This window comes from Pteronotus mesoamericanus, unplaced genomic scaffold (assembly GCF_021234165.1).
Source record: "Pteronotus mesoamericanus isolate MK-2021 breed Mesoamerican mustached bat unplaced genomic scaffold, CSHL_Meso_final scaffold_31, whole genome shotgun sequence".
Lineage (NCBI taxonomy): Eukaryota > Metazoa > Chordata > Mammalia > Chiroptera > Mormoopidae > Pteronotus > Pteronotus mesoamericanus.
In genome coordinates this window covers 7063095-7077824 of record NW_026555312.1, presented here as the reverse complement: position 1 = coordinate 7077824, position 14730 = coordinate 7063095, and the positions used below count along the sequence as shown (strand labels likewise).

General features: G+C 35.7%; 1 protein-coding gene across 1 annotated transcript in view; it reads right to left on the bottom strand.

Moving 5' to 3' along the window:
• DCDC2 (doublecortin domain containing 2) overlaps window positions 1–14730 on the bottom strand; it is a 163012-nt gene that overhangs the window by 98396 nt on the left and 49886 nt on the right. Inside the window, exons 3-6 of the mRNA XM_054592062.1 lie at window positions 8749–8825; window positions 8486–8617; window positions 3932–4078; window positions 1986–2040 (exon numbers count right to left, since the gene is read on the bottom strand). Coding sequence (XP_054448037.1) covers window positions 1986–2040; window positions 3932–4078; window positions 8486–8617; window positions 8749–8825 — 411 coding nt within the window. The remainder of the gene's footprint in view (window positions 1–1985; window positions 2041–3931; window positions 4079–8485; window positions 8618–8748; window positions 8826–14730) is intronic.

The following is a 14730-nucleotide window of genomic DNA, read 5'->3' as shown; positions in this document are numbered from 1 at the left end:
TAGACTTCATGATGACAATTCCAATTTATATGTTGGAAATTAGGCAGGTCATTATTTCTTCTGACAGCCTCCATCTTGGCCACAGTACTGCCATTTTCTCAGGCATCCAAGCTCAAAGACTTGCAGTTACCTTTGGCTCCAACCTCTCCAATAACCCTGGGTACCCAACCACCAAGCAAGCCTTTCATTTCTTCATGAGCAGCAATCACCTCCCACTACCTCTACCACCTACCCAGTCTAACCTCTCAACACTTTCTACCAAGGCTACTGCTTGCAATTGCCACATAACTGACATCTCATCTATGGCCTCACACCATATTAAGCCTTCCTCCACATAAAAGACCTGATCTTCTTAGAACGGATTTGGATTAACATACTAACCTCTCAGGAGCCCTCAGGAGCTGTCCTCTACTCGAAGATAAAGTCATTCAAAGTCATCCAAAACCGCCATCACCTACCATTTCAGGCACATCAGCTTCCACACCACGATGGACCTTCTGTTCCAGTCAGCCTGAGCAACTCATTGTTCCCTGGGATCAGAAGCATGAACTTCCTCCAGGACAGCCATTTGGATGGGTCCCTCCCCCACCATTTACTCAACATGAACCTTTGGATGTGGTACTCCTATGCTCTGTGCTTCCTTTTCTCATTTTTAAATGCAGCAATAATAGTACCTGCCTTGTGGGTTGAGGACTGAGTAAATCACACCTGTAAAGACACTGTCATAGTGTTGAGCCCTCAAGAGTTCACTAAATATCAGCCAGCATTATTGCTTCTCCAGGTGTTCATCACCTTTCCTCACACTGCCCATTCTGTCTGAATCCCCTCTCTCCTCATTGACTTTTGCCTGAATCTTAAACAGTCCTCAAAGGCATAGTTCAAATTCAACTTCCTCCATGTACTTTGACCAATGTACATTGATTCCTTCTGTCTCTCTCATGTTTACCAATATCACAACACCTCTGTTGTTTAGCTTGTTAGTTACGTTTCCAAGCCATCTTCTTTATTTCAATGAAATTATAAGTTTCTGAGGCCAAGTGCTTTGTCACGAGGAGGATGAGTCTCAGCAAATGAATGGGTGATAAAAGTCTATTGTTATGCTGAATTCAGCACTTCTTCCTCATGCAAAATTATTTTTCTCTTTTTCAAGAATTTCACACGATATAACCAAGAGGATAGAAGAGATATCTAAATCATCACTAGGAGACAAGATTTCATTGCCAGTCACTTACTTCACAAAACACCTTTATAAGAATTTTGCTCAGTTAATTCAGAGAGGGGAAATGTCAAATCAATCCTGATCACTACTGGTGTAGAATTTCCAAAAATCATTTCTCAAGCTGGGTAGAAAGACAAGCCTCAACTAGAAAAAAATCTGTCAAAGCAATACTGCAGCATGACATAAAACTCAGCTCCACAAGAGGGCCCAGACAAAAAATACAAAGAAGGTAAGAAATTACCTACAAAACACTTGTCACAGTTCCCACATAAGTAGGTATTTAATAGATGTTTGTTGAATTAACAAATAAATGAATGATTGATGAATGGAAAAGATTCTGATAGGGAATAAATATTTGGAATGATTCTCATTCTTTTACAGAACTATATTGGAGGATTACCATTTTCTTACAGAAACTTTCTGACTCTTAGTCAGAGATAGGAAACAGGACTGGATGGACCACTAACAGGACCTGCACCGCAGCATTTCTTCTAGTTTTATGTATTATTGCCTGGATTTCAACTGCGATATACATTCTATCAGGTCTACACACAAGGAAAAATATACCTATGTTGAAATCTATATTTTAAAAATGTTAACTCTCTTTTAAGACCTTATTTGTAACATTAATGTTCTAGTGTTGTTTCACATAATTGCTTATATATCAGCTAAGTTTTTTCTTCAAATGTCATTGAAACCCAAAGGACAGTCTCTCTATACTGTATAGAAATATAGAGCCTTAATGAGTAAACCATCTGATACTTACACTCCCTTTAGACTTTCTGGATCCTACAATAGGAGGCAGTGAAGACGCTTTCTGGCTGTGGAAACAAATTGTAATTTAGGAATATGAGTGTTATTTACAAATAATAAATAGTGGAAGACAACAGTCATCCCAGCTCGTCATCCCAACCCACAAGTCAACTGTTTACTGCTATCGGTGTTTCCCAAAAAAGTAGTATATACTACCCCAATTTCACAAAGACTACCATAAAATTGCCAAATTCTATTCCAAAAGATGTATAATGTTTTCCTGTAGACTACTGTAATTGATATTTATAATAAACTTTTAGTAACAGCTTACATTTTTCATAGCATTTTTATTTAATTCCCAAAATTTTCTATATGAATTTCAAAAAAATCATTTCTCAAGCTGAGTAACAGTTTTGCCAAATTGAGTGCCAAACAATAAATTTCCCTCTCCTTTTTAATATCTATGTTGCCTACCTCTGACAGAAGCTTAGACTGGTAACACACTCACATTTATATTCAGTGAGTTTCTAAACCAGTCATTCTTGTCAAGAAATAAAAAAAACTCTCTTCGGCTGTAGGAATGTTGTTTCACAGATGGATGTCTCTATATTATTAGGAAAAGACCTATTCTAGAACCCAAATGAACCTCACTGTAAATAAGAGGATACATAGATAAATGTAAATCATACTAACGTGTCTGAGAAAGGCCACCATGAGTTACACTTTTCTCACTGCCATTAATTATACACAGAAGCTAACAGCAGACGAATCCAGTATTGTTAGCAGATTGTGAACGGACTTGATTTTATGGATGGGTAAGAACGGGTAGCAGTAAGTCTGCTGGTAAATAATTCTAAAGTGCTGGAAAAGCATGTGCTCTTGCATACTTCAAACAACGCCCCTGAAATTTCACTTCATCTAATACTTATCTAGAAACAGCTGGCCTCTCCACTAGGCTTCACAAATTGAGAATTAATGGATAACATATTGGTGATATTCTGCTCTATCTCTACCAGTATCACCCACCCAAGCAGAGAACAGCCACAAAAACTATGTTTCCAATAGCAAAGTGGCCACAGAATATCTGTAAAAGGCAGCAGAAGCAGACCCCCGGGCACCATAAGCCAGCCAGGGTGAGGGTCCCGGTATGTGCCGCAGGCCAGGGCTCTTCCTGCGTGCCTCTGCAGTCCAGCCACTCAGCTGAAGGAAGACATGTTTCAAAAATATATGACATTTAATAGAGAAAAAAGGTTCGCAATGCACTGTATGTAATTAAAATGGTAATCTTTAAAATTTTGCAGGTATTAACTAAAAAAGCAGTCAATCTACTTATTTTGCACAAGTGAAATTATGTTATTTTTATATTTTACAGTTATTATTAAAAGGTGTATAAAATATAATGTTTTATAAACACCTTTAGATGTTTTACATGCACCAGCTGAAGAATTACTTAATCTAGCTATACAGTTATTATATTAAAATTTCTAGTAACAAATGAACTATAGAAATGATCCCTGAAAGTATAGTCTTAGAGGGAGACAAAGAGGGGAAAATTGAGACAACTGTAATAGAATAAACATGACTTAAAAATAAAAAAATTAAAAGATTAAAAAATAAAATTTCTAATAGTGGATGCTCTGTAGAAGCTCATTGTCCTGTATCTTCTTCACAAATCTTTATATTTATTATAAAATCACAAGTGAATAGTAAAAACAATAAAATTATGTAGTAAAAAATAAACTGTATAGTCTTTCATATACTATCCCAAATTACTGTGCAATAGCTCTCAATCTCCAATCATGGCAAAAATAAAAAAATGGATCAACATATATCATAGGTTTTTCAGTCTAACTGATAAACAATATTATATATTGTAACATACACTAATGGTCAGCAAAGACTCAATGCTATTTCAAGTGATACCTAAAATGTGTGAAGTGAATGGGGATGAAAACTTACCCATAAGACCTCCTCATAGTTGACTTGTCAAAAAGTAATTCACTGTAAGGCAATTTCTTAAACTTATCTCTGCCAACAGCCACATAAAACTGTCCATTCTCCAACTCTGCCCCACTTTCCACAAGTTTTCCTTCTAAAGTATAAAGTCTGCCAAAATATGAATGCCAACAATTAAAATTTTAACAAGCACTGCAAGAACTGCTTAAAATTACAAAGTAAATAAAAACATTCTGTTCTTAACTTGGCTCATCTGTTACTATCCTAATTATTGAGTTACAAATGCTTCAAAGTCATTAGATTAAACTAAATGCCAATGTTATAATGCAGACAAAGTTGCTATCTAGCTGTACAGTGTTTCATCCCAATGAACCTGATAATCCAATGAGTATCTTCTGTGGCTGCCATATTATGGTTTTAGACGGAAAGATTTAACTTGTACAGAATGTGGTGCTTTAAATAAATCTCAGCCTCTGTTGAAGTTTGTTCTATTTATATTCGCTAAGCACTTTAAAAATTTATTTTTTAACTTATTTGTCAGATTGATATACTTCTTAAAGCATTCTGTAGAGGAGCAGCTCTCAGCCAACATATAACATCCAAACACACAAAACTGCATCAGAAAACTGGAAGTGAGAGGGCAGGAGGTGAAAGAACCCATTGCCAGTGTTAATGATGCAGAACTGCATAACATTCATGCTTCTTTCTTTCTTTTATTTCCCCCAGGCTTCCTTCATCTTCCCATAATGGATTTCACAAGAACCTCCCTTTACTGTAAAACTACTGCTGCAAGCTGCAATTAATATGTTACTTATTAAAAGAACAGAAATAATTTTCTAAACAATTTAAAGTGTCCAGAGAATTTCTTCAAAGAACAGGAAAAAACAGACTAGTAGAAAAACTACATAGAACAAGAATGCATATATTTGAAGGTTATAAATAAGAGTTAGCAACTGGAAGGATTTCAAGATAACCATTAAAAAAATTCTCAGACTTCTTATATTACATATAAAGGTTAGTGACATTTGCAACTTTAAAGAAATCCATTGACCCGTCTGCTTGTTTCCTGATCATGTAAATGGTCATATCATATGGAGCCATGACGTCCAAAGAAAATAGCCACCAAAATCCCTGGAGTGTGTTTGTGTAGAGTTAGTATAAAGATGCCAAAATCTGTCCTTTTACAACATTGTACACCTGTCCCTACAGGCCTAAATGTCAACACTTCAGCATTCTGGTTTTCCTGCCTAGGGTTTCTCAACACTTTTGACATGGTGGACCTGACCACTCTCCATTGGAGAGGTGGGGAGGCTGTGCTGTGAACTGTAGGATAACAGCACTCTTGGCTTTTACCCACTAGATGGTAGTAATAGCTGCCCTAACCCCAGCTGGGACTTCCAGAAATGACTCTGTACACTGCCAAATGTCCTCACGAGGCAAAATGGCCCCTGGTTGAGAAGCACTGGTTTAGACCCAGACAATCTTATTTCATTTTCCTTCAAAGCAGAAAGATCTGAATCAGTAACTAACTTTTACAGCCAGAAACTAAACGGCAGCAAAGCTGTGGATCTGGAAACAGCTAAGATTTGACTGATTTCCTCTGCAGGTAGGACAAGGGTACTGAGGCTAGTCTTTCTTTATGTGACTCTTGTTGACCTGCTTTCTTCCTTCGATACAAAATACAAGAAATACAAACAGGAAGTTGAACCAATTTTTATGGGATGCTTTTAATATATAAATGTACTGATGTGCAGGGATAATCCAACCATAAGATTTTTTAATGTTCCGTTAAAGGAAAACTGGGCATGTCCAAAGCGAACAGCAACCAAATCTCACTCGTACCTGGTATTATATTAAGAATGAACCTTCTCTAAGTATTCAAGTGTTTGGGGCACATATCACTATATTTTGTTTTCTGTATTTGTATTTGCATAAATTTTATTTCTTTACATGAATTTGTTCATATTGATATATGTATGAATAAGTGTATCTTGGGCATGTAGTTGTGTACATATATCTTTTTGTATTTTATATTATTTATTTAGTGGGTATATATTTTTGTATATGTCAAAACACACAACTAACTATATATCTAAAACAAATCAATATTTGATTATTGAGGTCTGCCTTCTCTCCTAATCCCAGAATACAATCCAAAGGATCAAAGGTTTAAATAAAATTTAAAAATATTAGATGAAAACATAGAATATTTTTATCATATTGGAATGAGAAAGACCTAAACTAGTCATGAAACTTAATGGTCATAAAATAAGATTGAAAATTCAACATATCTGTATGCAAAAAGAAGCATAAATAGTATCAAAAACAAAAATTGGTAATACATTTAAAACTCATTTGAGAAAGGGTCAATTTAATCAGTAAGATAAACATACAAATTATGTCAAATTATGACAGATAATTCACAGATAATAGGAGATAAACATGTGGCAGTTATTTAGAGCATAACTTAGTAATTAAGAGCACAGGCTCCGGAGCCATGCTTGCTCACATACTTGGTTAAATCCAGTCCTTCTAGCCACCATCTACATAATCCCGGGCAAGTAGCTTTCCCCTCTCTGTGTCTCATGTTTCACTAAAAGAGAATAATAACACTACCTACCTCATAGGATTGTTAAATTAAGTTAAAAGATGTAAAGCACTTGGAATAATGAATTGCACAAAAAATACTCAATAGATGTCATAATTATAAATAAGTAAATAAAAAATCAACAGTGAAATACTGTTTTTACCCAACATGAATAAAAAGACAAAATGTTAATTTACAGCACAGAGGAGAGTATGCAAAACAAGCCCTCTCAAGCACTTTTAGTGAGAGTGCAAGTTAGTACAAACTCTTTGGAAGACAGCAGGCAGTATCTATCAGAATTTAAAATATATGTACCACTAGGCACCTCAATTCTACTCCTAGACTTGAATCTGCTGATAAACTCTGCTTATATACAAAGACATGAGCAGGTAATAGTGAAATATTGGAAAGTATCTAAGTTTCCATCAAGGGTAGACTGTTAAAATAGATTAGGGCACACCAGTAAAATGGAATATCATATAGTCATTAAAAAAATAAGACAGAGCTATTTGTGCTAATAAAAATCTTCAAGATTTGTTATTACAGTAAAAAAGTAAGGTATATTTATATATTTATTCAAGAGCATATGTGTGTTCCCATTTGTATTTTTAAAAAAATAACAGATGCATAGGCATATATGTGCATAGAATATTTCTGGATAATACAGAAAAGTACTGGGAAGGGAGACTGGGAATGCTGAGGGGAGAGGAATAGTTTTTATTTGTATCTTTTGTCCTGTTTGAAATGTTTTTTTACTACATGTGAAGTATTACTATCAATTATATTTATACATTAAATATGTATATTTATATATACCTGATTATATTTAAAATCCAAATGGCTATGAAATTTTATATATATATAAATATATATGAATATGTATACATAGCAAATTGAAAGACATAATATGCAATCATTTGAGAACTCATTTTATCATATGTGTCTATAGATAGATACATAGATTTGAAAACAGGCATAAAATCTTGAAGGCAGGAATGTATTCTACCAATGGAGTATGTTAGAGAGGTTGAGATGAAGACAGGACTGAAAAACTACCAGAAAACTCTTCATTAGATTTCAGGTATTTGTATATCACATATTATATATATATTCTTAATATGTTCTGTACTTGTATATATTATTTGCAACCCTCTCACCTATAAGAAAATAAGTCAGCCTCCATCAAGGGATAATTTCATAGGCTTCACAATTAAAAAGCCATGATTTTAATCTTCACTTAAAGTTCAGAAATTGAGGAAAATGCTTTTGATTTCTAAAGTTTAAAAACCTCACTTAATTATCCTTTCTAACCTGCCTTTTCGTAAAATCCACTAACAGCTCCTGATGTCTGTTTTATGCCAGGCAAATAGCTTGGACCATAAAAGAATCATACATATCTCCTGAATAAGAAGACAGTTAATTAAGAGCCAAGAAGCTGGCTCACTCAAAGAAAAGTTCTCAACAAAGAGAATGCTCCCTATTTGTTCTAAAGCAGAAGAATAAAACTAGTTAATATTTGTTAACACGCTACTTACTGTGTGCCAAGAACTGTTTTAAGCTCCTTTTTTAAAAGATTTTATTTATTTATTTTTAGAGAAAGGGGAAGGGAGGGAGAAAGAGAGGGAGAGAAACATCAGTGTGTGGTTGCCTCTCTTGCGCCCCTACTGGGGATCTGGCCCACAATCTAGGCATGTGCCCTGACTAGGAGTCGAACCAGCAACCTTTTGGTTGGCAGGCCGGCACTCAATCTACTGAGCCACACCAGCCAAGGCTGTTTTAAGTTCCTTATGTGGGTAATCTTACTTCTTAGAGCAACCCTATAAGGTGAGTAATATTATATAAAGATACAGAAACTGAGGCATAGAGAGCCTAAGTGGTGAGCCAAAATTTGGGACCAGCAGCTTGAGAGCCTCCTGGGAATATTCTCAACAGTTCTGAAAACACCTACTCACAAGATTATTTTTACTTACCTGTGAACAGCCCCACTCCTCAGAGTTATTTTCTCCGTGACCATCTGTAGGACACGATCCCATTGATTCAAGGCTTTTCTAGGGATGAGGAGGCGAGAAGCTGGGCTTATGAGGTCTCCATTTGCAATCAAGCTGGACAAAAAGCAAAGCCAGTGAGCCACGCCATTTGAAACAGTAATGCCGTTAAAACTGCAATGCAAACCCCAAACCAAAAGGAGACCACCAGCCAATTTCAATTTGAACTGTAAAGGCCTTGAACTTACAAGATAGTACAGGGTTCCTGAAGAGGTTTTCTAAATCGAGCTGACACATTTATCCTGCTGTGGATTACTGGTTTTACCTTTAAAAGCAAAGAAATACAAATCACTGAGCTTATGTTAGTTGTTTTTTATATTGAGGAAAAACTACAGGCTTCCAGGGAACTGGCAGAGACCTGTCGTGTGCCTGTGTTAAAATCTTGCTGTTTTCCCATTTATATAAGCACTCCAGGCTCGCCTTCTATCCATATTCTGTGGCCTTAACAGCGCTCTCAAGAAAAACTTCCTTGAAGTCCTAGGAATACTGCTTATGATCTATGCCAACACAGAAACTGTTGGACTGCAATGAGAATTTCAAGGCAACTTTTTAAAACAATGCTTTCTGTAAAACAAAAATAAAATAACCCTATAAAATATAGAACACTGAAAATTCCTCCTCTGGCCACACACCCTATCTTGTCATCTCTCCTTGCCCACCTGCTCCCTGAATCTAGACCCCACACATTTTTAACCCGATCCTAGTCTCTTTAGAATGACTCCGTCACTTTTTTTTTCCACTTTGCTTCTTCCCTTATCCGTCAGCGCCCTTGAACCAGCACCCTCAATTCCTGAACTCCTTGCATCTGGGTGGTTCTAGTCATCTTTCCACCTGCTCTGCTTCTGGAGTCCAAGCTGCTGTTAGCAAAAATCACATGACCCCGTGAGGTGCCCTCACCTGTGACAAAGCTTCTATGTCATCCAGACTCCTCCATCTCCCAAGTTAATAACTTTCTACATTTCCTAAAGTGGATAATCCAAATCCCTTCCTCTCATCTTAAACCCTAAAGTCCTTCCCCAGAAACATTCACTCAGCAGATTGTTTCCTTCCAAACTTAAAGAACAGAGGCTAACAGCCATGCAGCCTTGCAACCTCCATATCCTGTCCAGCCCACCTCATCTACACCTTCACTGCTTTTCACCTTTTCTGCCTGTCTTGGAAGAAGGATCTGTATCTCTTTACAAAGCTAACTCCCATTTGGATTTTGTCCCCTGGTGCTTCTATTTGCCCCATAAATTATCTAGGCCCCTCCATCCCATCTGCTGTCTTCAATTTCTCCCTTGTCTCTTTGGCCCTATCAAGCACTATCCCATCCCTACCTGTCCTCCTCATCCTTCATATTCCCACTTCCTCCTGCCCCATCCTCTCTTCCATTCCCTGCTACCTGGTTTTCATCTCTACCACTGAAAGATAATGCCCAACTCTTAAACATGGCCTGTAAGAACCCACATGACCAAACACTGCTTTCTCAGTTCTCAACCTCCTACCAGTGTAGACCCCAAGTCATGCACTTTAGTCAAACTAGCCTACTCTCCTCCATTCCCAAAACACATCATGCATCTACCTCATGCCTTAGTTCATCTTGCCCCTCTGCCTACGATGCCCTTCTCATTTCTCCATTTGCTGGACCCAGCTCAATTACCATTGGTCTTTCTCTATTTATTCATTAGCTTTCTGTCTCAAACTGCTACTGCTACAATAGTATAGATGACAGCACTGTTTTTCTAGGACTCCCCCCCCCCCAATTTGAAAAGAAAACTTACAAGCAAAGGGAACTGATTAATAAAAATAGCTAATATTTATTGCACTATATTTCATGGAAAGCACTGTACTAAGTAATTTATATGTATGTCATTTAATCCAAAGCCATGCCCTGAAGTACTACTGTCCCATTTTACAAATGAAGAAACTAGAGCTTAATTAGCCTAAAATCACACACAATAAGGGGCTAAGTTTAGTTAACCCATACATATGAACCTCTAAGTATCTGTTATACATTTTAATAGCTATTTTAGAGATCAGATATTAACCCTAAATAATTTTTAGGACTCTCTCGTCAAAATATGCCATTTTGAAAGTAACAGAAAACATGAATTTTTCTGACTCTCACTAGTGCCTAAAAAGATCCTTGCAACGTCTGCTAGCCATACAATAAATGTTTGTTAAAATTTAATTAAAAGATGCTCCAATTTAAGGCACATGGATCAATGGACCAAATTAGAGAGCCCAGAAATAAACCCACACATACAAGTATATGGTCAATTAATTTACGAGAAAGGAGCCAAGAATATATGTACAATAGGGAAAAGACAGTTTTTTCCTGCAAATAAAACAGCCACGTGCAAAATAATGAAACAGGAATGAAACAGGTATCTATCTAATACCATACACACAAAAAAAATCACATCAAAATGGATTAAAGATTAAATGTAATACCCAAACCCTAAACTCCTAAAAGAAAATATAGGGGATAAGCTCCTTAACAAAAGATAACAAGTATTGGTAAGGATGTAGCGAAAAGTAAATCCTTGTACACTATTGGTAGAAGTGCAAACTGGTTCAGGCACTATGGAAAACATTATGAAGGTTCCTCAAAAAGTTGAAAATAGAACCGCAAAATGATCCAGCAATTCCATTTCTGGGCATTTATTCAAAGAAAATCAAAACAATATTTGAAGAGGACATTTGACAAGGTATCTGCTGTCCCATGTTCACTGCAGTATTATTCACAACAGCCAAGACATAGAAACCACTTCAGTGTCTGTTGATGAATAAATGGGTAAACAAAATGTGATCTTTCTGTCTCTCTGTCTCTGTCTTTGTCTCTGTCTCTGTCTCTGTCTCTCTCTCTCTCTCTCTCTCTCTCACACACACACACACACACACACACACACGCGCGCACACACTTGAATATCATTCAGCCACAAAAGAAAAGGAAATCCCGCTACTTGTGACAATATGGATGGACCTTGAGGACATTATGCTAAATGGAATAAGCCAAAGACAAATACTGCATGCTATCACTTATTGGGCTGGCCAAAAAGACTGTATGGTTTTTTCTGTAAAATAAAAGGCATATACTTCATTTTCAACATTAACTTTATTGATTTGGGTATTTTGAGTATATGTTGGCTATCTTTTGCAAGGCATAAAATTGATTGTTCACAATTAATGTGTCCATTTGATCACTATCAACTTCAACTGTTCTACCTGACCATGGCACATCGTTCAGCAAGAAATCTCCAGCATGAAGCTACAAATCACCTTTGACATATTTGATCAGTCACAGCACCTTCTCCATACACTGCACAGGTCTGGTGGTCTGTTGTTGTTGTTGTTGTTTTGCATTTCAGCTTAGTTTTTACCTTTCTCGAAATAACAAAGCATAATATGCCAAAAATGTTGCATATTTTCTTCCATCTTCAATGTTAAAATGACTACACAAAAATTCATCAATTATGGTAAGTTAAGTTTTTAATGCATATGATATGACAGCTGTCACAATACAATCTAACGAAATTGTTTTGAATGAAGTTAAAGACAACTAAGCTCTCCTAGAGCCATTTTACAGGAAAAAACAAATGAGCTTTTTTGGTCAACCTGATATATGCAATATTTTTTTTTAAAAGTAAAACTCATAGAAACAGAGAGTTTAAAAATGATCCAGGGGTGGGGCATGTAGGAAAAATGGGGAGAGTAAAAGGATACAAATGTTTGGTTATAAGATGAATAAAGTCTGAGGATTCAATGTACAACATGGAAGAAAATATATTCTGATATTTTAATTCAATCATAATAATTTTACATTTTAAACTGAGACATTCTTGGACCTAAACTAACATTTACAGTGATGTTGACTTTTTAAAAAAGATGTTTAATAGGAAATGCAGGCATCTAAACAAAATTTAAATGGTAAAATGGGGCATATGGTGAAAAGGAAGCATTCTTCCTACTCCTGCTCCCCAACCCTCAAATTGCAATATTCCTTCAAAGATAGTCTGTACATACACATGCCTATTATCTTACATACATGCAATTTTTAAACACAGGTGAGATATCCTGCTATACCTTTTCTTCTGCATCTTTCTTTCTTCATTTAAAAATTTATCATGGAGACTTCCATATTGGTACTAGGGTAAGGGTTGCTTCATTCTTTATAATAGCTGTGTATATCCCACTCTATGACTATGCCATAGTTTATTTAACCTGCCCCTTAATGATGGTTTCTAAACTTTTGCTATTGTAGATAATGTTGTGATGTGTTTCCTTGAAAATACTTACTTGCACAAATACGTAAGTGTACCTATAGAATAAGTTATTAAAATTGAGAACTTGCTGAATAAAAGATAAGCAATTTTTTTGTTTAATGGAATTTCTTGCAAGCTTACTCCTCGTAATCAATCTCAAGAGTCCCTTGATTTATTTAGTTCATACTATAGCATAAGAGAATAAATCAATTTACAAGGAATGCTGTTATGAGGCCAGGTGTAGTTTACAATGCCTTTAGGTGACTACAAATCCCTTTCACATCAATCAAATTGCTCACTTATAAGGCTCAGCATGCTTAACTGCGAGTAAGTTTTTACCTGCTTCAAGAACCGGCCTTTCTGATTCTGCCTGTGCTAACAGTGTCTTCCTTTTGAAATTCTCCACACTTATTAAATATAGGCATACTGCCTCCCTGATCACTTGATTTAAAGCAGCTGCCACATCTCTGGTTCTCTGTTGTCCTTCCCTGCTTTATGTTTTTTTCCCATAACTCCATCATCTGACATATTGTACATTTTTATTTATTTGATTTTCTTGTTCCTATTGTTGCCTTTTAGTTACTCTCAATATTAACTAGTAATATACTTTATAATAACATACTTTATACTCAGTTGTTAATTTTTCAAAAGTCTCGCCTACCAACCTTGGTGGTTTAATACCTGTTGGATTGTTCAAGTCAAGATAAAGATGAATAAGTTATATAAATAAATAACTTTAAAACTTCTGCTACATCGGCTAGAATATGCTACTTTTCAATGGCGCATACATATTTATAACATACAGAATTTCATAAATACACATGAGTTTTAAAATAATTATATAACTTTATTCTGAGTCTATAAGTTTTTGCTTGAATTAAAGCAAACCATCTGCTTGAAGTTGTTGTCTTCACTGAGCACAACAAAAGTATTGCCCAAATGTTCATGATTTACCAGCTGAGTTGTATATTGATCTTAAATATGTATTTCTTTGAGTCATTATAGTTAAAATAACCAAAAAATATGAAAAAACAGACTGAATTAGTCTTTTTTAGGCATACTAATAAAAGAATCTTAAGAAATGATCCAAGTAATACATCTGAAGTGAAAGAAAAAATATCACTGTCTGAAACAACTGAAGCTATTTGGAAAATAATACTATTTTTCCTTTAAAATGCACTTTTCTACTTGGCATTTTAAACAATAACTTAATAATAAATTAAGCTAAATTTACTGCATTAAGTGAGCTTGTCTAGAGCCCTAATCAGGGATTAAGTATTGGTCACTTGGCGCTTATCTACAGATATCATGGTTTTAGATAATGGAAAACACAATAAACTGGAATATGTTTTTTAAATTTATCAATTTTCTTAGTAACCCATAAACTTTCCTTACCTTTTGAAAATAAATAGTATTTGAAATATGAGAATAATGTTAAGTGTCAACATACCAAGTTACAGAAGATAGGCACACAGTGATGGACTATGAGGTACTCCCACCCCACCCCTTGGGACCAGGAATAGCTCTCATTGGTGAGTATGCTGACCAGCATTGGTTGTGCAGTCTGTGACCATGCAAATCAAATGAAAATATATAAATTTAAAATTCAAACTTTGGCCCCAACAGAACTAATACTTCTATTTGGTGCTGTCAGTTAGTGAGGGAATCCCCACCAAGCAAAAGTAAAACATGCTTATAGCTAACTTCTGCCTTGAGTCTGCACTGGGCCAATAATATCTTAGAAAACACAGTTTACTTGGATATCAAGGAGTAGGTTAGCCTGGTGAACCAGAGAGAAGAGTCATTCCTTGAGTAAGATAAATAGATAGACAGACAGACTAAACACTGGTTAACTTGCTTCTTAAAAATATTTCCAAAGTCAAAGGTGGAACAAGTAAATTAACCATGTTCACTTGGCTAGAA